At 38.6% G+C, this 25,859-nt stretch overlaps 1 protein-coding gene across 1 annotated transcript; it reads right to left on the bottom strand.

Annotated features, from left to right (window-relative positions):
- Positions 1 to 7,725: 7,725 nt before the first annotated feature.
- On the bottom strand, positions 7,726 to 9,786 carry LOC137498962 (uncharacterized). Its single transcript, XM_068226850.1, has 4 exons — positions 9,421 to 9,786; positions 8,161 to 8,305; positions 7,821 to 8,061; positions 7,726 to 7,738 (listed from the first exon to the last, which is right to left on the bottom strand). The coding sequence occupies exons 1-4, from the start codon at positions 9,586 to 9,588 to the stop codon at positions 7,726 to 7,728; spliced, it is 567 nt and encodes a 188-aa protein (XP_068082951.1). The 5' UTR covers positions 9,589 to 9,786.
- Positions 9,787 to 25,859: the final 16,073 nt, after the last annotated feature.

Raw genomic sequence — 25,859 nt, forward strand, 5'->3', positions numbered from 1 at the left:
TAGTATTCCCCGCCTGCCTACTCGTTGCCAACCAGCTGACAAACATTGCTGGGGAGAACACTGTTGCTAATGTTATTAATGTTCATTTTACATTCAAGTTAAACAATTTCAATTTGTGAATGCTAATGATTGTTTATCAATATATTTAATTTTGTATTACAAAACACCAAGCAAGTAGGCTGTGCAGTGGGGTCATGCATCTATGAAATTGCGCTTGGGCAGTGGTGGGTTCAAACCCCACTGTCTGCTATCTTGAAGATGGTTTCCGTTTTTCACAATAGGCAGGCAAATACTAAGGCCATACCTTAATTAAAGCCACAGTTGCTTCCTTCTGAGGCCCATTCCATCGTTGCCATGAATCGGTGCTATATGAGCCTCATAGGCAAAAAGATGAGATCATTATGAAGCCCAGAAGATCATTATAATTGTTCATAAAGGTGGAAAACAAGTATTGTTCAGTGTTGTAATTCAAAATATGCCATGCATGTTTCAGACTCCCATTTGTCTTAATTGCATTTCTGTAATGTGGAGTTATTTTCAAGAGCAATGAACCTTTCAAACATGTGGTTTGCTGTACTCATAGCCTGTTCCTTTATATGAGCTCATCATTTGTGTATAATCGTATGATGATAATCAAATACTGAAGTGGAAGTGTCGTGTGATATTGTGTGAATGATTTTTGTAAAGAAGTCACAGTTTTGGTTAAGCATCCATTTCTACCAAAGGAGGTTTCACAGAAAATCTTGTATTTTGGACAAAATTTCTCATCAGAATACAGGAAATATATTATACTCTCTCCTCTCTTATTTGCAATTTGTACACACATCCTCCTATACAAAAGTATGTACTGATATGTATGCAATGTCCAAGTAACTAAATTAATATTTGTGAATTTTGTGATGTTGGTAACCCATTCATTTGATGTGATTATAACAGTTGTACAAACTTTCCTTATCATTAGTACTGGGCGAGTTGGCCGTGTGGTTAGGAGCGCACAGCTGTGAGCTCGCATCCGGGAGATAGTGGGTTCGAACCCCACTGTCGCCAGCCCTGAAAATGGTTTTCTGTGGTTTCCCATTTTCACAACAGGCAAATGCTGGAGCTGTACCTTAATTAAGGCCACGGCTGCTTCCTTCCCATTCCTAGGCCTTTCCTGTCCCATCGTCGCCATAAGACCTATCTGTGTCGGTGCAACGTAAAGCGACTAGCCTTATCATAGTTGTCCCCCTGTGGGTAGGGGCAGTAGAATAACAGCCACGGCATCCTCTGCCTGCTGTAAGAGCCGACTAAAAGGGGTCCCATGTGGGCTCTGCACTTGGGAACTTGGGTAGGTGACCACAGAGCCCTTAATTGAATTTTTGTGCCAGGCTCCCCACTTTCATCTATCCTATCTGATCTACCTCAATCACCACCTGTTCTTTTCTGCCCCCGATTGTATTACGTATGGAGGCCTAGGGAGTCTTATTTTCAAGCCCTCCATGGCCTTGGTCTTCCTTAGCCGATACCATAATTTTTCCTATTGTCGGCCCCCTTCCATTTCTTCTCTCCAATTACTAATATATATAGGGGGTGGTTGCCTAGTTGTACTTTCTCTTAAAACAATGACCAAGATGTTAGGCCCTTTTAATCAACAAGCATCATCATCTTAAGCAAGGAGATTTCTGGTGAGGGCGAGATGTTTGGTGGCCTTGACATAAGTAGTATAATAGGACAGTTCGGCGGCCTCCTCCTCCTCCCGCGGGAAATTTGAATTTTGGCGGGAGATTTGAATTTGTAAACAAAGCCACGTGCTTTTTGACAGCTGTCATCGACAACAACGCATCGCTAACCTCACTGCTGCCATCTCGACGGGCCTAAACCTCAGTGGTACCAACTTAGCCTAACTAGCGCGAGATTTGAATCGGTAAACAAATCCACGTGCTTTTTGACAGAACAACGCATCGCTAACCTCACTGCTGCCATCTTGACGGGCCTAAACCTCAGTAGTACCAACTTAACCTAACTAGCGCGAGATTTGAATAGGTAAACAAATCTACGTGCTTTTTGACAGACAACAACGTATCGCAAACCTCAGTGCAGCCATCTTGACGGACCTAAACCTCAGTGCTACCAACTTAACCTCACTAGCGCGAGATTTTAATCGGTAAACAAATCCACGTGCTTTTTGACACTGTCATCCGCCATCTTTAAACTACAGAGCACCATGCTGCCCTCTTTATCGCAGTAGCTGCAAATTCGTCACCTGTCATCGGCAGTGCTGCCATCTTGGCGGGTCTAATCCTTAGTGCTACCAACTTAACCCCACTAGCGCGAGATTTGAATCGGTGAACAAATCCACGTGCTTTTCTGACAGCTGTCATCCGCCATCTTCAATCTATAGAGCACAGTGCTGCCCTCGTTTGCTACTTATCTTTGAAATGTGATGGCGGATAATTTGAAAAATGCTTTTTGACAGCAGCCATCTTTGAGAACCGTGCTGCCCTCTTTCACTAGATACCTTTGAAATGTGGTGGCAGACTATTCCACGTGACAGCAGCCATCTTTGAGCACAGTGTTGCCCTCTTTGTGGTGGCGGGAAATTCCACGTGCTCTTGTTTGGAAACAAACTCACGTGCTTTTCTCTGACAGCTGTCATCCACCATCTTGCATCACAAACCTCAGTGCTGCACTCTTTAGCTAGATACCTTTGAAATGTGGTGGCGGCAATTTGAAAAATTCTACATTCTCTTGTTTGGAAACAAACCTATGCGCTTTTTTGACAGCTATCATCCGCCATCTTTAATCCAGAGAGCACCGTGCTGCCCTCTTTAGCTACTTACCTTTGAAATGTGGTGGCGGTAAATTCTACGCGCTCTTGTTTGGAAACAAACCCATGTGCTTTTCTGATAGCTGTTAACCGCCATCTTTAATCCAGAGAGAACAGTGCTGCACTCTTTAGTTGAAATGTGGTGGCGGCAAATTCCACGTGCTCTTGTTTGGAAACAAATTCTACGTGCTCTTCAGCTGTCATCCACCATCTTTAATCAAGAGAGCACCGTGCTGCCCTCTTTGTGGTGGCGGATAATTTGAAAAATTATTTTTGACAAGCAGCCATCTTTAATCCAGAGAGAACAGTGCTGTCCTCTTTGAGGCGGTTAATTTGAAAAATTATATTTGACAAGCTGCCATCTTTAATGAAAAGAGCATCGTGCTGCTATCTTGCGGGTAATTTTTACGTCACAGCTGTCATCCACCATCTTGCATTGCTAACCTTAGTGCTGCCCTCTTTAGCTACTTACCTTTGAGGCGGACTATTTGAAAAAATCTATTTGACAAGTTGTCACCCGCCATCTTGCATCGCAAACCTCAGTGCTGCACTCTTTAGTTGAAATGTGGTAGCGGATAATTTGAAAACATTCTTTTTTGACAAGCGGCCATCTTTAAACTACTGAACACCGTGCTGCTATCTTTATCGTAGTAGCGAGCAATTTAAAATCTAGATGCTTTTTTCTAACAGCTGTCATCCGCCATCTTTAATCTAGAGAGCACCGTGCTGCCCTCTTTGTGGTGGTGCTAAATTCCACGTGCTTTACAAACCCACGTGCTTTTTGACAGCTGTCATCCGCCATCTTTAATCAAGAGAGCGCAATGCGGCACTCTATGTAGTAGCGGATAATTTGAAAAATTCTTTTTGACTAACAGCCATCTTTATTCAACACAGTTACCGCTATCTTACATCGCTTACCTCGGTGCTACACTCTTTAGTTGAAATGTGGTGGCGGTAAATTCAAACAAGTTTAATCATACATCGGGGAGCTAAAGTAAGCACGTGCTGCAGTGATGACGTCATCATGCATGTTTAGACTTGTCCGTTTTCTTAAGAGTAAGTCGGTGTAAAGGAGTGTAGTGGCGGTAAATTCGAACAAGTTTAAGCATGCATCGTGAAAGCTAGAGTAAGCACGTGCCACAGTGATGACGTCATTGTGCATGTTTGGACCTGATCGTTTTTCTTAAGAGTAAGTCGGTGTAAAGCAATGCAATAAGTACAACATTTTTGAATGCGATCAAATATTTATTTACGAATGTACTATTAGGCCCGTTGCTCACGGTAAAATTTTTGGTAATATTATTTGACAAAAGATTTGACAAAAATTTCCTAAAATCTTTTATGAAATATGTTGTGTTGTACACGGTAAAATATTGCTTCAAACTTATACCAGTGCCATCTGTTGGCCAAAAATCAGAATTAAATTTGTTTGGCCTGACCTCTGAGGGAAGAGGTCCCAAGTACTGAAAGTGATTGTTTTGCTTTTTGTCTGTCAGATGAGTATGTTCTGTTGTCAGTGAATAAATCACAAATGCCATCAGTACACAGTAAACAAATTGCAGCTTTAGTTGCAATAGTTGCATGTGCAGTTATTAAAAGGAAAAATAGGAGGAAGAAGAGAGCTAGAAGGTGGTGGACCAGACCTTGGGTAGCTAGAAGGGATGATGGAAGGGGACTGTTATCATTAGTCCAGAATGAATTGAGGTTAGAGGACACTGAATCATACAGGAACTTCTTAAGAGTGAGTGAAGGGAACTTTGAAAAATTGCTCCAGTTAGTTGGACCTAGAATAGCAAGAAAAGATACAAATATGAGGCAAGCTATTCCAGCTGCAATGAGACTGCAAGTAACACTGAGATTTCTTGCCACTGGTGAATCGTATACAAACCTGATGTATGCTACTAGAATACCTTTTGGTACCCTGGCTCGTATAATCCCTGAAACATGTAGGGAGATATACAATGCATTAAAGGATGACTATCTGCAGGTAGGACTATGTTTATTAATTATAATATTGCTACATTACAGGGGAAGTTACTCTTTCATGATACATTTTTACTCTATTTCTTGCAGTAGAGCCTCTTAAGCAAGCTCTGTATTTTTTGTTTCGTTAGGAGTTTCAGTCTTTCACTTTTAATTTGTATGAGTTCATTGGCAATATAACTCACAAATTCCTCCTCTGCATCTAAAGCAGAAGTTGACATAGATACTAATACCTGATTAGCAGTTGCCAGCACTTGATCCTTGGGTGAAGTTCTATTTCTTTTTTCTAGAAGATTTGCCTGAAAAATTCCTCATGTTATAAAAATGTCATTAATGAAACCCTGCTTGCCTATAAAATAATATTTGAAGCTACTTAATGCATTAACTGTCCATTTCACTGGGTATATAATGCTCTGTACCTTCCCTCTGTGGAGGCTGGTTCATTTCACTGCTAGTTGGAAGCAGGTGTGTGTCTATGTCAGACTCCTGCACTATCAATACCCCATCATCATCTAATTGTATGTCATCATTCATTGTAATCATGGAGCTGCCTTGAAAATCTTGTAAGAAATGAATTTTCATTTCAGATTCCAGACACACATGAAAAATGGAAATTAATTGCACAAGGATTTGAAGAAAAGTGGAACTTCCCAAACTGCATAGGAGCAATTGATGGGAAACATGTTCATTTTGCAGCTCCACGATCAAGTGGATCATGTTATTACAATTACAAGGGCACAAAAAGCATTATTTTACTGGCAGTAGTTGATGCAAGTTACAAATTCATTTATGTGGATATTGGAACCAATGGTCGTGTGAGTGATGGGGGTGTGTTTCAGAAAAGTGATTTATTTTTAGCCATGCGTGATGGAATGCTGAATATACCTCCTCCTCGTAAGCTCCCCACATGTGACAATGAGTGTCCCTATGTTTTTGTAGCTGATGATGCTTTTCCACTGTCAACAAACATAATGAAACCCTATCCATACAGAGGATTGACAATGGAGGAAAAGATTTTCAATTACAGGTTGAGCAGGGCAAGGTGTGTCGTGGAAAATGCCTTTGGAATTATGGCTAATGTGTTCAGAGTTCTTTTAAGTAAGATAAACCTCTCAGTGGACAAAGTGGAAGCTATTGTTCAAGCCACCTGTGTCTTGCATAACTTCCTTCTGGAAGAAAACAAATCACTTTACATGCCTCCCAACAGCACTGATGAAGAAAACATATATGAAGGAAAACTGCAGCATGGAAACTGGAGAAATGGTCAGTCACTGGAGGGAATTGACAAAGTGGAAACAGATCAGCTCAAGCACCATTGAACATTAGAAATAAATTTAAAGATTATTTCAGTGGAGTGGGGCAAGTGAAGTGGCAAGAACGCTGTGTCAATAACTACCGGTTTTGAAGGTAGAACAACATCTTATTTTTGATTTCACTACCAGTTATACTTGTTTTGTTTCTGTATTATTAATCAGTCTCATAATCTATGTAAATATACTAATGCATAATTCACAACTTGAATGTGCCTTATATTTATTACAAACAATAGACCTCAATGATATGCAACTCAGTAATGCAAGTGTTTTAACTGAGTAACCAGATTATTCCTACAACTGCATAGAGCATTTTTCACTCATAATCTTTAGCATCACTATCATAATTAGAGACCAGTATGAATAAGAAGCACCATGATTAATTTCACAGAATACTTCTTCTCACATTAAACTCTACACCTGTTGCTGCAGTAAAAATTATCATCATATTATATTGAGTAATTTATGCAATTACAAAATTAGCAATGCTAGAATCACAGCAACTTCATTCATTTAAGTATAAAACATTTCACACAGTGTTTCCTATACATTCAGTTCCATTATGATGCTTCATTTTCATAGGCATACTTTATGATGATGATCAGAATGCAAGTCATTTATTGTTTATTTTATTTAAGAATTTAACATACTAAAAGAGTACGCATTCCATGACCGCAGACTCAATACACCCATTTTCAGTGATCTGTGACATGTTTAGATTTGATTTGCTGCTTCTTGGCACGATGTGGTCAGCAAGAAACAGTCTGTTGTACCACATTCAGCTTTTTTCGCTTGGTAACTTTATTTCTGAAATCATAATGTTAAACCATTAAAACATACGCAGTAGGCCTATGTGGTTACTGCTGCTTAAACAACATAGGCCCTATTTATGAAAAGCTAGACTGAACTCGTTATGCAACATAACCATTGAAATAATTTATCACAGGTCAACTGGCTGAGTACTAAGTACAATAAAGGAACAATTATTCCTCACTGTGTATGAAATTTAGATTCTGAAATATTAGTAAATTAGTTGCAATAGTTGCATGAGCAGTTATTAAAAGAAAAAAACAGTAGGAAGAGGAGATTAGAAGGTGGTGGACCAGAAGGGATGATGGAAGGGGATTGCTATCTTTAGTCCAGAATTAATTGAGGTTAGAGGACACTGAATCGTACAGGAATTTCTTAAGAGTGAGTGAAGGGAACTTTGAAAAGTTGCTCCAGTTTAGTTAGACCTAGAATAGCAAATGCTGCTGCATTAGTGTCCATTATAGCATGTACAATCATAAAGAGGATAAGGAGGAGGACTGATAGAAAGTATTGGGTTCAACCTTGGATTCAAAGGATAAATCATGGTAGGGGATTGTTGTCATTACTCCAAAATGAATTGAGATTTGAGGATCTGGAATGTTATAAATATGTTCTTCTTATGAATGAAGAAACGTTTGAAAAACTCATACAGCTTTTTGGACCGAACATCAGAAAACAGGACACAAACATGAAACAAGCTATACGGTATCTCCTACAACAAGGCTAAAAATAACACCCAGGTTTCTTGCTACTGGATAATCTTACACAAACCTGATGTAGGCCTATGCCACAGGAATACCATTTGGAACGCTCTCACGTATAATTCCTGAAACATGTAGGGAAATATACAATGCACTCATAAAGGATTATATGCAGGTAAAGTTCATTTTTTACTGTACATTATTTACATTTCATTCACAGTTAAGTTATCTTTTATCTCAGCTTCCATTATAACTTTTAAAATTTCATGTTTGGTTTGCAGTTGTAAAGTTTTATTTCTTATTTTCCTCACTGAGCTGGAAATAAACCTGGCAAAATCATCATCATCTTCGTCCTTTTTGGATGTAAATGATTGCAATGCTGTAGCTGCAGAAGCTAAAACTTCATCCTCAGGGGATGTCTTCTTCCTCCTCTTTTTAGATGATTCCCCTGTAAAATAAAGATTTTCCCTTTCAGTGTTTACTGATAATTTCAGAATTTGAACATTAAAATTAAATTAAATATTGGTAGCTACTGCTGAAACAATACCTGATTCATTTGCAGTGTCAACATGTAGGCGTACATTCGATGCTGTACTTGGTCCTTGTTTATTTGCCTTTTCTTCTCCCTCATAGACAGATAACACATCATCTATAAAAAGATCTGATGTATCTGCAGTCTCCTCTTTTGTGTCCTTTAAAAGAAAAAACATAAAATAAAATATCAATTGCAGGTTCCAAGAACTTCAGATGGGTGGCTACAAATTGCAAGAGATTTCCATGAGAAATGGAATTTTTCCAAACTGTCTGTGTGCCTTGGATGGCAAACACATAACTTTTGCATATCCAAGGTCAAGTGGCTCACACTTCTATAATTATAAGGGCAGTGCAAGCATTGTTTTGCTTGCACTAGTAGATGAACACTGCAGGTTTACATATGTTGACATTGGGACCAATGGACGAGTGAGTGATAGGGGTGTGTATCAATCCAGCTTGTTGTATGCTGCAATGCAGAATACTACATTGACTATTCCTCATCCAAGCAATTTACCTCACACAGAAAATGAAGTGCCTTATGTTATGGTGGCTGATGATGCTTTCCCACTGTCCAGTATTATCATGAAGCTTTTTGGATACAGAGGACTGACCAGAGAACAGAACGTTTTCAATTACAGGTTAAGCCTAGCAAGATGTTAAGTTGAAAATGCATTCGGAATAATGGCAAATGTTTTCAGGGTAATTTTAACCAAATTAGTGTTATCAGTGGACAAAGTTGAATCTATTACCCAGGCAACTTGTGCGTTACACAACTTCTTAACTGAATAAAACAGAGGGATATATTTACCACCTCATAGTTTAGATGAGGAAAACACAGAAGAGGGGACTATGAATTGTGGAATCTGGAGAAGGGAACAATTCCTAAGAAGAATTGACAGACAAGGTGAAAATAGAGTTGCACAAACACCTATAAAAATTAGAAACCATTCCAAGGATTATTTCAGTGGTGCAGGAGCGGTTCCCTGGCAAGATCGGTGCGTGGATAACTTTAGATGTTAATCACAGTGCAAATTAAATAGGCCATGTGTGCTTAAGTGTGTGTGAGTGTGCATGCATGTAGGTCCTTTATGGCCTATGTAGCCTGCTGAAACCGTTTCTAATAGCAAATTTATCATTTTAAATCGACCTGTAATTATTATACTGGATAAATTATTAATCTGTTAAACCACTGTCATACTGTGTTCTAAAAGAGTAGTAATAATATAATAAACTATGGGACAAAGCTTGATGGCAGAAATGTCAACTCACTCACCTCATTAATATAATGATTCCCTTGCATGTCTTCATTTATACTGGAGTCAAGATTAGATTTGCTATTTCTTGCAGAAACATGATCTACAAGAAACAGCAGCCTCTCATACCATGCAAATGAAGGTTTGTAGGTGTCAACAAGCCCCATTCCACTGTGGAAGGACTTCATATATTTGTTCCTGCAATTAACATATATATTTAGTCAGAGAAACATGTTTAGTAATAGTAATAACACAGTATCAAGTAATTAAACTGTGAAGTAGGCCATATGCATTAATAAATATAAAAGCTTCGCAGTTCATATACACAATTGACGTATAGCAAAGAAAATAATAATATACATGGCCTATTTAATAATACACCTATAGAGATAGAACAGCAGTAGGTCTATGTATTAATATACTAACCTCTCATTCGTGAATTGTGTTCGAAGCCCATTGATTTTAGCCTTCACTTCATTGGAATTCGTGTTGGGCCGTATCTCGCTAACAACGTCTGAAATTTTATTCTCAGCATCCCTTCTGGCATTCCTATTATAATAAAGTGGTGATTTCACCACGTACAAGCATGGATGCTTCTGGTATTCATCTATAAGGACACTCACAGCTTCTTTCGACCACATAGAGCCAGCCATTTTTGTTGTTTACGTTGTGCTTCATGGATTGTGCACTAGATGGCAGAAAGCGTTAACATCGGCTTTCCTGATTGGTTTTTGCGTACAATTATTTTACGAAAATAGGACATGTCCTATTTGATACAACGTTTCACAAAACTGGAAGTTTTATCAAATTTTACCAGATTTTACCGTGAGCAATAGACAGACAGTTTTATAAAACGAGTTGTTCAATAGATTTGACCAAAAATTTTACCGTGAGCAACGGGCCTAACAGTGTTCGTTTTTGCTGCTGACAAGGTTGGTATGGTTCTTAACAACGTATGCTTCTGAAATGCCTCCTGCAACATTCAAATTAAACAAAACATTTAGAAATATATTATACTAAGTATGTTATGCTTTACAGAGAAGATCATATACTTCTTACCTTGTTGTTATTCCTTTTCGGAATCATCATCATCATCATCATCATCATCAACATGAGGTACTAGAGAAAGTTCATTCATACACTATGTACAGTGTTCAATCCTCGGATTTGGTCCATCCCAACCATCATCACCATTTTCTCCTCGATGCTTGTAATGTCGTTGACAAGTTCTGCATAAATCTACTTCGATCGACATCGTACTGTGTAGAGGAAGGATGCCCCAAAAATTATGTACGTAAGAGGCAGCGTACGTAGATAAAAATCCTGGTGGTAAGTATTGAATAAGATTTTTCGGCATCGACGATCTATGTTTATAGAACATCTTAATAGCCTCACTCACACGTGTAAGATAAATAAGATGTTGCGTATGAGCATGCAAACAGCATGCACATTTGCAGTTTTGTTCCATAGCGTACGATGTTGAAGCACACACTAATGAAAATGATAAAGAGCTATTCTTATTTATAGTCTCGTAACAATATTCGTTAGCGGATGGTAGGTAACATCACTCATATGAATAATAAGACAATAGGCTGCTGTGTTAGCAGGAATGTTTTCAGATGTTTCAAATTCTAAACGAATATCAACTGGAGATTCTTTTATAGATTCTTCATGATAAGAGCAGTCTATAACTACAATCGGTGCTTTAGTTTTAAATTCTTGAGGTGTAAGTAGCGGACGATCTTCTTTCTGATAATACGAGGATTGAAATTTACAAAACATGTCATAGAGCATCCCAAACTTATTTTCCTCAAAATTAATGTCTATGTTTTCGTAGGGATACGTAATTCCGTTGAGATATAGTCTAACGTGTCTTAATTTACAGTGATCAAACAGTGAGCTATCTTTTTCGTGATTGAATTTACGATTAGTTTGAAATCCAAAAATAATGTACAAGGGCTTCTCAGTAAAACGTGATGTTTTAACAGCCCAGCTATGCTTGTTTGTAGGTGGTAACACAGGATATTCATGCAGCTCCCAACTTCTAAAACGTATAGGTAATGGTGTATCATTTTCTACAATCTTGAGCAATTGAAGTTTTTCACGATCAGATAAGGTTACATGTGGAATCCTCCACAGTATACGATGCAGTGTTATTTTCGATTCTACTGGTGTTTCCAATGCTTTAAGAGAATTGTAATCACTTCGATCACGGATTAGAATAAGCTCTTGTTTTGCGTTGATTATAATACGTGTAAAGTCTTCTGCGAATCCAAACATATGTTTCAGTGATAACATACCCGTAAAAGTTCCATCCTCATTAATCATCCAATTGTTAGTAGCTTTTGGACACCATCCAGCCATCCGCAAAGATTACTTTCTTCATCACAGAAAGAAGGGTAGAGTTTCATTGCACTTGTAATACCAACATTCTTCGTTCGATCTATTTCAACATTATTTACTTCATATCGCGCTTCAGAAAAGAGAAAAGCTAGAGCATGGTTGTTTAGTTGTGAAGTGCTTGGTCCACTTCCATCCGACTTTTCTAGTCGTCCTTCAATATAGAGGTAGCTTTCGTGTGGCAAGGTGTATACATCTTGCTGATTAATAATAAAATGAATTTCATCATTGTTATGTAATCCAAACGTAAAAGGTTGATAGGAATGAAGCTCACTTCGTACTACACCTTCACGACTTTATACTGTATTCGTAATGTCTAGCATTTCTTCCATTCTGTTGTAGTAGTGTATATCCTAAATCTTGGAGTATCTGCTTATGGGTATCTGTTAACTCGATGAGTCTCTGCACACATCTAGTATGTCTTCGGAATGTACACCGTGTTTTATAGATGGTTTTCATACTGGTTTAAGATGTAGTTTGTAAGCTACGTACGCGTGCTGATCTAAATGAATAAGCTGATTATGTTTATTTACAAGTCTAAGAGTAATGTTGCTAATGTGTTTTACAGACACAGGATGATAAAGAACTACTGCTGGTTTCTCACAAATAGTATATCCACGTTCCTTTGTAACAATAAAGTCGTGCAGGACGTGCGAAAGTTGTAGATTACTATTCAAGTCTGTAATAATATTACAAGTAACGTTCACATTATAATCATCGAAGAGTTTTATAGGTTGATCAGACTCGTAACGTACGTTCGATAGGAGCTCCCTCGATGAAAATCCAAGCAGTGGTCCAATCGAATCAGGTTGTGATTTGAAGTCAATCTTAAATGATGATTCAATAACACATTTATGTGTAATGTTGCTTATAGTGATTGAGAACTTGTAATTATGATTACTAAAACTATCTTCCCCAAACTGATTAATTAACGTACTTTCAATATAGTCGTGAATATCGTCTACTGTATAACTACCTGAGGGTAGGGTTAGCACATACTCATCGTAATAGAACTTGTTTACACCATCACGCACATTATAGATTTTATTGTAGCTTTCAAACGATACTAGTCCAAGACTATGCGGCTGATAACCAAGTTCGATTGGTGGATTAAAATAGACGGTTGTTTCAGGTCCTTCTCCACGTACAGCAAACGTTCTTTCACTGTTCGTCATCACGTAGACACTAATGCACTTACTCTACTGTCTGGGTTTGATATAAGAACATAAGACATAATCGTCCACACATGCGTGTATTAGTTTTGCACACGGTTTTTATTGTAAACAATGTCTGCACTGCTTCCGAAATAACGTATGAGCTCAAAAGGAGGAGGTAAGGCTCCATAGCTATCAAAATAACATACTTTAGATTTACGTTTTACATAAGCAACGATATGAGTTCCAGGACCACGACTGTCGTCCAAGTTAATTACGGCACTTTCACGATCACGTGGGCGCGCTGGTAGTTGATCGCGCATATACACTCCTCGAAAATAATGAATTCCTAGTTGTTTAGCAAACGTAAAAACTGCATCATGCGTTAGAGCTCGATGTGGCAGTGCATTCAGTAGACGTTTTTTGGAGAAATGTAGATACCAAGCCCTTTCTTGTATGGCGCTAGCTTCATGTTCACACCTTTGCCTCGTAACGCAATTGCCTCCATCGTCTTGTTATGACGTTCACTCTCTTTCAACTGTTGTTTCGCTTCTTCTACAGCTTTGACAGTTCTCGCTACAGCACTAGCACCACCTAGCAATGACCCTAAAGCTGCTAAGCCAGCAAACAGCGCAAGAAGAAATCCTCCTCGTTTTGGTACAGGAATAATTCGTGCACGTTTACTAAATATTGCTCTGCACTTTGGAGAAATTCTCGCTCTTGCTGCGCGTAACGCCTTAGTAATAGCTACACGAGGATTGTATTCCCCTCGAATAGCTTTTTGCGCAGCCTTTATAACATCTTTCCATCCAACAGTTTTTACTTTCTTCTTCTTCTTCACGTCGTTTGGATATCGTTGTTTCACCATGCTGTACACGACTTTACTAGTCAAGAGCAAATCATAAACTAACCGTTGCCTCTTGTTTCATTTAATATATATATATATATATATATATATATATTACTATTACGTACTTTATGATTCAGTTATCATGAAGATTATAAAGCAGCAAGACACACTACCTGTTACCGACATTGTACCACATCTCTTACCTAGTTCTAGTACAACTACAAGAAAACGTCATGGAACGTTATTTCCTTTTACTGTTCGATGTATTATATCAGGTCCGTCGGGATGCAGGAATACAAATCTTTTACTCACACTTACTACTTCTGTAAATGATGTACGCTTCGAGAATATTTACGTTTTCGCAAAGTCACTTTATCAGCCGCTATATACCTTTCTACAAACTGTAATGCACGATCTAGTTAAAGATGGAATAAGATATTTTAAATTTAATTCGCATGAGCAAGTACCATCACCAGACGATGTGCTTCCTATCTCTCTTATGATCTTTGATGATGTCGCAACAGAACAGCAAAACGTTATTCGTGCATTCTTTAGCATACGTCGGCATAAATATGTTGATTGCATCTATTTGTGCCAAACCTATTATCGTGTGCCTGAGCAGTTGATACGCGACAACGCAAAGGTTATTTTGCTTTTTCGGCAAGATGAGCGCAACATGCGATATGTGTATAACGATCATGTTAACACTGATATGACATTCGATGACTTTAAACGTATGTGTGCTAAATGTTGGTCATTACACCGTTACAGCTTGTTAGTTATTGAGAAAGAAAGTGATGTACAGCATGGACGATATCACATGGGTTTCGATCATTTTATATACATTAACACAGAATTACAGTAACTACTTGTTTAAAAACCATCATCATGTTAACATCTAGTAAGGAGATCACAAAACATATCATCCAAGCTCGAAACAATATTCAACGGAAATTTAAAGAGCTTAAACGTATTCAAGCAGACACGGATTTATTTTTAAAAACACAACTAAGTACACCACTCAAAGAAATTCTTAATTCTACTTCATTACCGCAGTCTACTTCAAGTTTTGCTTCTATGCAAACATCATATCATAAAGAGAAGCATGAAGAAGAAGAAGAAAAGCATGAACAAGATAAGGAAGAGAAGAAGCAGGATGTAGATCAAGAAGAGGAAGAGGAAGATAAGTAAGAAGAAGAAGAAGAACTTAATGATACATCACCATCTAAGCGTGTTGAGTTTTTAACTACAGATGTTATTGCTGAAACACCTACTACATCGACGCAAAATCTACCATCTTTGTCTGAGGTTATGATTACACCAGAGTATCGCAATCAGTTTAGAACTTTTATTCAAGATACCTATGGATCTCTCTTTGCACCTTATATAGAAAAACTTCTTACAGGACAAACTGACACTACCTACGGTATTCGCTACAAAGATGACTGTTTCTGGATAGGAAATTCAAATGTTAAGGTTAATAACAACAAACTCATTGTAAAAGGTGTTACCTCTAAACCTACGAAAGGACTCTTAGAACTTCTTTTCTCACGAATACCTGACAAGGATATAATTTTACAAGATGATCTTAAAAAATATAACGCAATACTTTTTGCTACTGACGCAACACGGCGTAATTACAAGAGAACAGAAGCTGTAAATGCGAATAAGAGTTACAAGTATCGTGAGTTTATTTCTAAGCCGTTTCCGACTGCACGTAGTCTAGATGTTATCTACAAGCCTTTGTTGCCGTATGTGGATGTAAGATATTGGAATGACCCAAACTTACTCGTTGAACGATTGCAACTTTTAAGAGCATCGCAAGAGGCTGGTCACACTGATCACGGATCAGAAATTCTAGAAATAGAAAGAGAACTACGTTATGCCGGTATTATTTTGTAATGGCTCGTCAAGAGAAGATCTCACCTGTAAAGGTAAACATCGCACATGAGTTACATAAACCAGCACGTCGCACCTACTGTCGCAGACGCGTTATTACACGAGGAAAAGATGATCTCTGGCAAGCAGACTTAGTAGAAATGATTCCATATGCCTCTAGTAATAAGGGGTATAAGTATCTACTTACTGTTATCGATGTGTACTCGAAGTTTGCTTTTGCACAACCCGTGCGTTCTAAAACAGCAGCTCAAGTTAAAGAAGCATTTAAACATGTTGTTGAATAGAAACGCTGCCCAAGGCTTCTTCAAACTAATCAAGGTAAAGAGTTTTACAACAAGGATTTTTCTTCTTACCTCAAGTTACTTGGCATTCAACACTACTCTACGTTCAGCAATCTCAAGGCAAGTGTTGTAGAACGCTTTAATCGTACACTCAAAACAATGATTTGGCGAGAATTTACGGCACAAGGTTCATATCGTTGGATTGATCTGCTACCCAGGCTTTTATCTACCTACAACGATACACCTCATCGCACTATCGGAACAAAGCCACGTCTTGTTACAAAGAATACACCTCGTATAAATGCTATTCATCTTGTAATTAAAACAGCTGATCCACGTCGCCATCGCTTTAAAGAAGGTGATTTTGTTCGCATCAGCAAACACAAGTCTATCTTTGCAAAAGGATACACAGCTAACTGGAGCACTGACATTTTTCAAATCAGAAGTGTTAAGCTTACTAATCCAGTTACGTATTTACTTCGCGATCTCAGAGGACAGCCTATTGAAGGAGGATTCTACATCGAAGAACTGCAGAAAACAAAATATCCTGATCACTATTTAGTTGAACGTGTTATTAGACGTCGTGGCAATAAACTGTATGTTAAATGGCTTGGTTTTAATAACAGCTTTAATTCATGGATTAATAAAGAGGATGTACTTTAAATTTTATGTGTGTTTTCTTTTAATCCTCTACGTTTCCTTTCTTCTAAGTCACTAGGACATGCTGTAGGATTAAACAACACCTGTAATATGTTTTGACAATTCATATTTATTTTAGAATATATATATACACACACACACATTTTTATCCTTTGTCTATTTTACGGTTTTTGTCACTCAGTTTTCGTTTTATTGCACCAACAACGACAAGTGCTGCTATCTTCTGAGCAGCTAAAGCACTAGGTAATAACACACACACACACACACACGCAGCATAACTTTACGAAGCAGATTTTAACAGCTACACGACATACTCTATGCAGGCAGCATGTAACTACGTGTCAGGCGAACGTGTTCAAGGGCCGCAGGGGAGATGAAGCACGAAGAAAAGAAGATCAATCACTTTATTGATGAGTCCACGCCGAACATGCTTCCTCATCTTTTTCCCAGCACGTTTCTTCACCTTTTCCTTGTTTACTCTCTCCACAGCCATGATACGTGTTTATAAGCGAAGACAACTCGTTAGTTTTAGGTCCGTGATACAGTTTAATTAGTTGACATGTACGGCACTGTCTCACATAAGGTCTTCTACCTAAACTCACGTGTTCATGATGTAAACTACACGTTTGAAGCTCTGACAAAACAGGATCTTGAGTCCACTCACGAGGCACCTTATCCCAAATCTTCTTTACAGCATTCGCAGCTACATTGACCAAAAATGCCTTTGGTAATGCATTTAACTCTTCTTCAGTAAAAGTGTTTAGTTTCTTTTTGCATTCATAAAACTTTACGATCGCCTTTTCAACTGCGTTACATTTAGTATCTGTTAGAAATGACATGATGTCCTTACTCTACAAATGTTTCTTTTACACTAAGGTTATTTCGACACTGCAGTTTACATATGTTGTTCACTTCCCGGCATGCACTGCAACACAACCAATCAAAGAGCATGCATACATGTTGTAAAGACTGTTTACTTGTTTCTCTACTATGCTCTTTCGGAAGAGTTTTAAATGATGGGCACCCCAATTCATGCATGCCGATAATTTCACACGATGATGGTAGAAAATCACGCAACCATTCTTTCTTTTCACAACCCTTTAAAAGAACAAGATCTGCTCTTGACAAATGTGCATTCATCATTAAAGGTAGAAAACGATAAGGTACCGTATTCCTTTTTCTTCCCACTTCAAACCTAAATTGTTTTCAATCCACTGAGTCTGCTTTTTATCTTCATCTGTTTGCAAACAGTAAGGGAACGGTGGGCTAAATACTAAACTAACAAGTTTTGGTGCCCACAACACACTGCAATCTAACACAGCCACCTCTTTAAACACAAATTTGTTTCCGTTTGCTTTAAAGCCTTGCACATCAACTATTAATGTTTTCGTCATGTTTGCACTCCACTCTCTATCACTGTTTCTCGAAGACTAAAGCTTTTAGTCAACGAACGGGTTTAAACATGCGCGCCTACAATAACGTCTTCGCTGCAGCACATGCAAACTCTTGTTTTTATGATGCATACTTATTGCATTCCTTTACACCGACTTACTCTTAAGAAAACGGACAAGTCTAAACATGCATGATGACGTCATCACTGCAGCACGTGCTTACTCTAGCTCCCCCGATGTATGATTAAACTTGTTCGAATTTACCGCCACCACATTTCAACTAAAGAGTGTAGCACCGAGGTAAGCGATGTAAGATAGCGGTAACTGTGTTGAATAAAGATGGCTGTTTGTCAAAAAGAATTTTTCAAATATCCGTTACTACATGGAGTGCGGCACTGCGCTCTCTTGATTAAAGATGGCGGATAACAGCTGTCAAAAAAGCACGTGGGTTTGTAAATCACGTGGAATTTAGCACCACCACAAAGAGGGCAGCACGGTGCTCTCTAGATTAAAGATGGCGGATGACAGCTGTTAGAAAAAAGCATCTAGATTTTAAATTGCTCGCTACTACGATAAAGATAGCAGCACGGTGTTCAGTAGTTTAAAGATGGCGCTTGTCAAAAAAGAATGTTTTCAAATTATCCGCTACCACATTTCAACTAAAGAGTGCAGCACTGAGGTTTGCGATGCAAGATGGCGGGTGACAACTTGTCAAATAGATTTTTTTCAAATAGTCCGCCTCAAAAGTAAGTAGCTAAAGAGGGCAGCACTAAGGTTAGCAATGCAAGATGGTGGATGACAGCTGTGACGTAAAAATTACCCGCAAGATAGCAGCACGATGCTCTTTTCATTAAAGATGGCAGCTTGTCAAATATAATTTTTCAAATTAACCGCCTCAAAGAGAGCGGCGCTGTTCTCTCTGGATTAAAAATGGCTGCTTGTCAAAAATAATTTTTCAAATTATCCGCCACCACAAAGAGGGCAGCACGGTGCTCTCTTGATTAGAGATGGTGGATGACAGCTGAAGAGCACGTAGAATTTGTTTCCAAACAAGAGCACGTGGAATTTGCCGCCACCACATTTCAACTAAAGAGTGCAGCACTGTTCTCTCTGGATTAAAGATGGCGGTTGACAGCTATCAGAAAAGCACATGGGTTTGTTTCCAAACAAGAGCGCGTAGAATTTACCGCCACCACATTTCAAAGGTAAGTAGCTAAAGAGGGCAGCACGGTGCTCTCTGGATTAAAGATGGCGGATGATAGCTGTCAAAAAAAGCGCATAGGTTTGTTTCCAAACAAGAGAATGTAGAATTTTTCAAATTGCCGCCACCACATTTCAAAGGTATCTAGCTAAAGAGTGCAGCACTGAGGTTTGTGATGCAAGATGGTGGATGACAGCTGTCAGAAAAAAAGCACGTGAGTTTGTTTCCAAACAAGAGCACGTGGAATTTCCCGCCACCACAAAGAGGGCAGCACTGTGCTCAAAGATGGCTGCTGTCACGTGGAGTAGTCTGCCACCACATTTCAAAGGTATCTAGTGAAAGAAGGCAGCACGGTGCTCAAAGATGGCTGCTGTCAAAAAGCATTTTTCAAATTATCCGCCACCACATTTCAAAGATAAGTAGCTAAGGAGGGCAGCACTGTGCTCTATAGATTGAAGATGGCGGATGACAGCTGTCAGAAAAGCACGTGGATATGTTTACCGATTCAAATCTCGCGCTAGTGGGGTTAAGTTGGTAGCACTAAGGTTGAGACCCGCCAAGATGGCAGCACTGCCGATGACAGGTGACGAATTTGCAGCTACTGCGATAAAGAGGGCAGCACGGTGCTCTGTAGTTTAAAGATGGCGGATGACAGCTGTGGAATTGTCTGCCACCACATTTCAAAGGTATCTAGCTAAAAAGGGCAGCACTGTGCTCAAAGATGGCTGCTATCACGTGGAATTGTCTGCCACCACATTTCAAAGGTATCTAGCTAAAGAGGGCAGCACGGTGCTCAAAGATGGCTGCTGTCAAAAAGCATTTTTCAAATTATCCGCCACCACATTTCAAAGGTAAGTAATTAAAGAGGGCAGCACTGTGCTCTATAGATTGAAGATGGCGGATGACAGCTGTCAAAAAGCACGTGGATTTGTTTACCGATTCAAATCTCGCGCTAGTGAGGTTAAGTTGGTAGCACTGAGATTTAGGTCCGTCAAGATGGCTGCACTGAGGTTTGCGATACGTTGTTGTCTGTCAAAAAACACGTAGATTTTTTTACCTATTCAAATCTCGCGCTAGTTAGGTTAAGTTGGTACTACTGAGGTTTAGGCCCGTCAAGATGGCAGCAGTGAGGTTAGCGATGCGTTGTTGTCTGTCAAAAAGCACGTGGCTGTCAAAAAACACGTGGATTTGTTTACCGATTCAAATCTCGCGCTAGTTAGGTTAAGTTGGTACCACTGAGGTTTAGGCCCGTCAAAATGGCAGCAGTGAGGTTAGCGATGCGTTGTTGTCGATGACAGCTGTCAAAAAGCACGTGGCTTTGTTTACAAATTCAAATCTCGCGGCGAAATTCTAATCTCCCGCCAAAATTCAAATTTCCCGCCAAAATAAAAATTTCCCGCGGGAGGAGGAGGAGTCCGCCGAACTGTCCTATTATACTACTGATATATACTAGGAACTGTCCCATCATTCGCCTTACTGCAGGCGAAAGGAAAACCATTCTCAGGACAGCCAGTGGTAGGGGAACAGCCCGTTTCTGTGTCCCATACGCAGAGGTGTAGAAACACAGTGGAACCATGGCCACCCCTCCTCTGCTTGGTTGGCCGGTTGGAGTGCATGCTGTCAGACCACAAATCAGCCTACTCTGCAACCACTGCATAGATTTCGGCCTTCGAAATACAGTAGGTACAAATGGCACTGTCTGAAGTGAGTTTCCACTGTCTTCAACTGGCGTTTTGTCTAGGTCACAGCAAAGTCCCTTGCACACCATAGTGTTGTGGAAGGTAGCAGCATATTGTTCATAATACTGTACTAAATTAGCAAATAATTCCTTGGATGTAGCTCGTAATAGGTGGAGCTATGTTGTGACTTGGCATGGGAATGTTTTGTGCTGGATCAGCTGCCATATTATTGTACGTAGATCCTGATGCTACATATTTCTGTCAATTTATTGGAACTCCTCTCCTGTGGATGGACTGAAAGGAAGCATTATTTGTACCTCCTGCATGTTGTAAGAGGGAACAATCACAAAATCTGTAAGCGCTCTCTTGTCTTTTAAACCCACAAACATATTCATGATTCCATCCTTTTCCATGTAGCAGAAAAATTTAGATATATCCTACTGTCACATAAAATAGAACATTTTTAACTATGCATACAATTTTGTAGCTTGACATTGTTTATCATCTAAATGCAGATGACTGATTGAATGATATGTTGTGTTTTGGTGCAGTATGTAGGAACAGAGTATGTGCTATCATGTCTTGGTTTCTTCAAACACTACTCTGCCAGAGATTTTGCCATCCTCTAGTAGATGCAAAAGAAGTACAAATCTCAATATTTCTCAGTGTGTGGCCCTAGGTGCCTCATTTGACAGACTGAAAGATGTATCATATAGAAGTTCCTTGGGAAAATACAAATGGTGTTGCTGAAAACTTTTGACATGTCAATGCAACGTTAGACTGCAATAAGAGAGAAAAGTATTATGTTGTAACTTGTCAGTTCCAGTCTTTCTTTCATAAATGAATGATTTTGTATTTGTGTTGTATTGAATAGTTTTCTGGCTGATGAATATTAATTGATGATTAACACTGCTGAATGTAATGTCATGAGATTATGATATACTATGATCACTAAAACTTTTGTGCAAATTTCTACACCATCTTACCTGTAACACTGTGGATACTAGGTAGAATATAGCTCCATAAATCAAAAGATCATGTTTCATTTCAATTTACCTTTGAATCCTACAAACTCCCTCCTTATCATATAAGTTTCCTTTAATCATTTTGGTTCCTGTGTATGGTTTTCTTTCTTACATTGTATTTATATTTTATTTCCTGCATAAGTGGCATATCTTGATATTATTGACTGTTATGGTTGGCTTAAGTAGTGTTAAAGAGGACTGATGTACGAGGGGATGTTAGTGTCTATTTCGTCTTAATCTGAGATAAGGATTGCCAATCCCACTCACCTTCTGGTCACTTCCTTCCTCCCTTTGTGAGTTAGCTTCCTTTTTCCTCAGCAAAAAAGAAAAAAGAAGCAGCAGCATAGGCAAGGCCAGTCACTCCCATCCTTCATGGCTTTGTGAATTAGTAAAAATAAAATATAGCTCCATAAATCAAATAATTATAATAAGCAGCACAAGCTGGTAATCTTTTCTCCAGCAAAAAAAAAAAAAAAAAAAAAAATATATATATATATATATATATATTAATAACAATAAAGCACAGGCCAACCTCCAGGTGTATCATTGTTCAGAATGCAGTATTTCAGAAAAAGGTAACAGAAAGAAGGAAAGAAAGAAAAATATAAAAGGAATAAAAAATGAAAAAATATATTTAATATAATATTTAAAAGTGGAGGGGGAACGAGAACCTGGGGACCCTCCGCGCGCTAAACGATTTAAATTGCCCGCCCGGTAATTTTAGTTCAGCCCTGCTTACTCTAGAGGCACTAGTGTGTAATTCCTGGTGATCTTTGCGCAGCCGTTGTGTACAGAAGTGAAAAATAACGTTGAGAGTCATCTCTTACTTATTCTCTTTGAACTGGGTGAAATAATAGAGCCCATAACTTCAACAACAACAACCAACTCAATGCCGAGTGTTGGGCAACGGTTTTAAAAAAATGACTAGGTGTCAATGCTTCAGGTGGAGGAGCTCCTTTAGGTGGTGCTGGTCTCCAGTGGAGTAAATGCCACTGACATCCAGGATGAAGTGTGGGTTTTTCAGATTAGGGATGATTGCAGGTGTATATTCTCCAAGTTGCGGGTTGCCTCACTAAGACCTGGCAGTTTGGTATGAAATACCTATGGATATGGCAAGTCTACAATAATATAAACCTATATGAAGCACAAAAGTGGATCAGAACAAGGAGAAGGGAGAACAGAGGATAATGATCCACTGCTCTAGTAGCTCCCTGGGCACAGGTGATGGAAGTGACAATTTTTTGAAACTAATAACACAAGTATGGTAAAGGAAGGATTAATATAAATAAAGTGTACGTTATATGCTTTTATTCACAAAAGTTTGAGGTTGAAAATGAATCAGTTCTTAACATTTCATGACACCTTGTTTGGTAAATCAAAAATGCTTTAGTGGTGAGGAAAATTTTGATATGATAACATGATGATATTATGATAACATGAGTTAATGACTTACAATAAATTAACAATGTATGTAAACATTAAATATTTTGAGATTCGTTCATTCACTCTTCCTTACTATTTTCAACTTGCTATAGATTACCACATTTACTGATCGGACCAAAATGGCATCTTGGTCTTAACAATTTATTTATTATGAGATTAACAAGCTCCAAACACAAGCAATTTTATCAAGCAAAAATTGAAACAGGAAACAGTTCAAGATCCGCTGCAGATAGCATCTTACTGTTGAAATTTAGTATGGTGATTTATTTTATTAAGAAAATATTGATTTTGTTCAAATTCTCAAATTCCTAACAGTCCTCTAACTGTCAGGATGGTTTTCCTCAATGTCATTACAAAGTACCAAATTTAAATTTGTATAATAATAGGTACATGGATATCTGTTTTTTTTAATTTCAGAAATAAAATTTAGTACCTGCATTATTTAAAACAAATAAAATATGAAAATCATTACCGATACTTAATATCAAATAATAACTTTATAGCAGGTAAGCAACTATGACCAGCATGGTGAAAGGATTGCTGTTGTCAAGATAGACACCAAACCAATGCCCACCACAATAGTGCAGGTCTGTATGTCACCTAGTTCAGCAGATGATGAAGAAAACTAAAGAATATATGAAGAGATAGAAGATTTAATACAATATGTAAAAGTTGACGAGAATCAAATTGTGATGGGAGATTGGAATGCAGTGGTAGGCCAAGGAAGAGAAGGTAATACAGTAGGAGAATTTGGATTGGGACAAAGGAATGGAAGAGGAAGTAGGCTGGTTGAATTCTGCACCGATCATAATTTAGTTGTTGCTGATACTTGGTTCAAACACCACAAACGACAGCTGTATACGTGGACGAGACCTGGAGACACTGGAAGGTATCAAATAGACTTCATTATGATTAGGCAAAGATTCAGAAACCAGGTGTTGGATTGCAAAACTTTCCCAAGAGCAGACGTGGACTCTGACCACAACTTGCTGGTCATGAAATGCCATTTGAAGTTGAAGAAATTGAGTAAATGAAGGAAGACAAAATGGGATCTAGACAAGTTGAAAGGAAATAGTGTGAGGGATTGTTTCAAGTAACATGTTGCATGAAAACTAAATGAGAAGACAGAAGGAAACACAGTAGAGGAAGAATGGACATTCGTGAAGAAAGGTCTCTAGGGCTGCTGAAGAAATGTTAGGAAGAAAGGAAAGATTCAGTCAGCAGTATGTAAAGATTGTTGGTTACAAGGACAATATCCAGTTAGAGGAGGTCACTGATACTAAAGAAGTATTAACCCGCGAGTGGTTGCTAGCCGAATTGTAATGTGAGTGGTTGCGCGTGAGACTTTCTCTCACATTAAAATAAATATGGCATTTTTCACAGTTTTGTGGGGCGTAAGGCTGAAATTTACTGCTGAAATGAAACACAAGTTCTACCTTATATATTTTAGATAAAAATGAAATGATTAGGTGTGGGAGAGAGATAGCATATGGCTTTTAGCGCCAGAAGTATCCGAGGACAAGTTCGGCTCGCCATATGCAGTTATTTTTATTTGACTCCCGTAGGCGACCTGCATGTCTTGATGAGGATTAAATGATGATGAAGACGACACATTCACCCAGCCCCCGTGTCAGTGAAATTAACCAATTAAGATTAAAATTCCCGACCCCGCCGGGAATCAAACCCGGCACTTCTGTGATCAAAGGCCAGCACACTAACCGTTTAGCCATGGAGCCGGACATGATTAGCTGTTTATTAAAGACACAAATTACTACTTAAAATAACATATGCAATGTACATAAAAATAACTTCCGTCCTGAAGTTGTAAAAAATAAAATGTCACACATGCATTATATCTAGTAATATTTACATACAAGGCAAGGTTTTTGAACACAATAACATTTTCAAAAACAAGAAGTGCTCATAATACGAATACTAATACGTACAACAGAAGTAAGTTTCCTGCTCCACTTCAAAATAACACCGTCATTAGTCGTGCGATGAGAGAAACTCTCACGCAGCGTGCACGGACACATAGGAACCTTTGTTCTGACTAGGGGAGGGAGTGCTTACCCTTCAAATGTGAATCGCTCTATTCACGACAGTTATAAATTCAGCTAGAAGAGGGAACAGTCATCTCCCTTTCATCACTGTGAAGTAATATCACAATAAAAAATAATGTGAGAGAAAATCTCATATAGCAACCACTTGCGGGTTAAAATGTACCCATGATAACGACGACATTTACAATAAGATACAAATGTTGAAACTAGAAATGTGGCTGGAATAGATAAGATTTTGGGGGATATACTGAACACAATGGATGGGAGATCCCTTTCAGACCTGAAAGAAAACTGGTGGTGTGAATTTTTGTTTATACGTCGAAACTGACTAAAATGCTCTTAAATACATACATTATTAGTTTATTCTACAAAATGAAAATTAGCATCTGAGAAAAAGCACCCACACAATTGTG

The sequence above is a fragment of the Anabrus simplex genome, chromosome 3, assembly GCF_040414725.1.
Source record: "Anabrus simplex isolate iqAnaSimp1 chromosome 3, ASM4041472v1, whole genome shotgun sequence".
NCBI classification, from domain to species: Eukaryota; Metazoa; Arthropoda; class Insecta; order Orthoptera; family Tettigoniidae; genus Anabrus; species Anabrus simplex.

What these genes read in the sequence shown, in the direction of transcription:
- LOC137498962 (XM_068226850.1), bottom strand. Translation starts at nt 9,588, where the DNA reads ATGAAGTCCTTCCACAGTGGAATGGGGCTTGTTGACACCTACAAACCT. An exon ending in GGAATCATTATATTAATGAG is followed by an intron (nt 8,306 to 9,420) that starts GTGAGTGAGTTG and finishes TTTCTTTTAAAG; the next exon opens with GACACAAAAGAGGAGACTGC. An exon ending in TGACACTGCAAATGAATCAG is followed by an intron (nt 8,062 to 8,160) that starts GTATTGTTTCAG and finishes TTTATTTTACAG; the next exon opens with GGGAATCATCTAAAAAGAGG.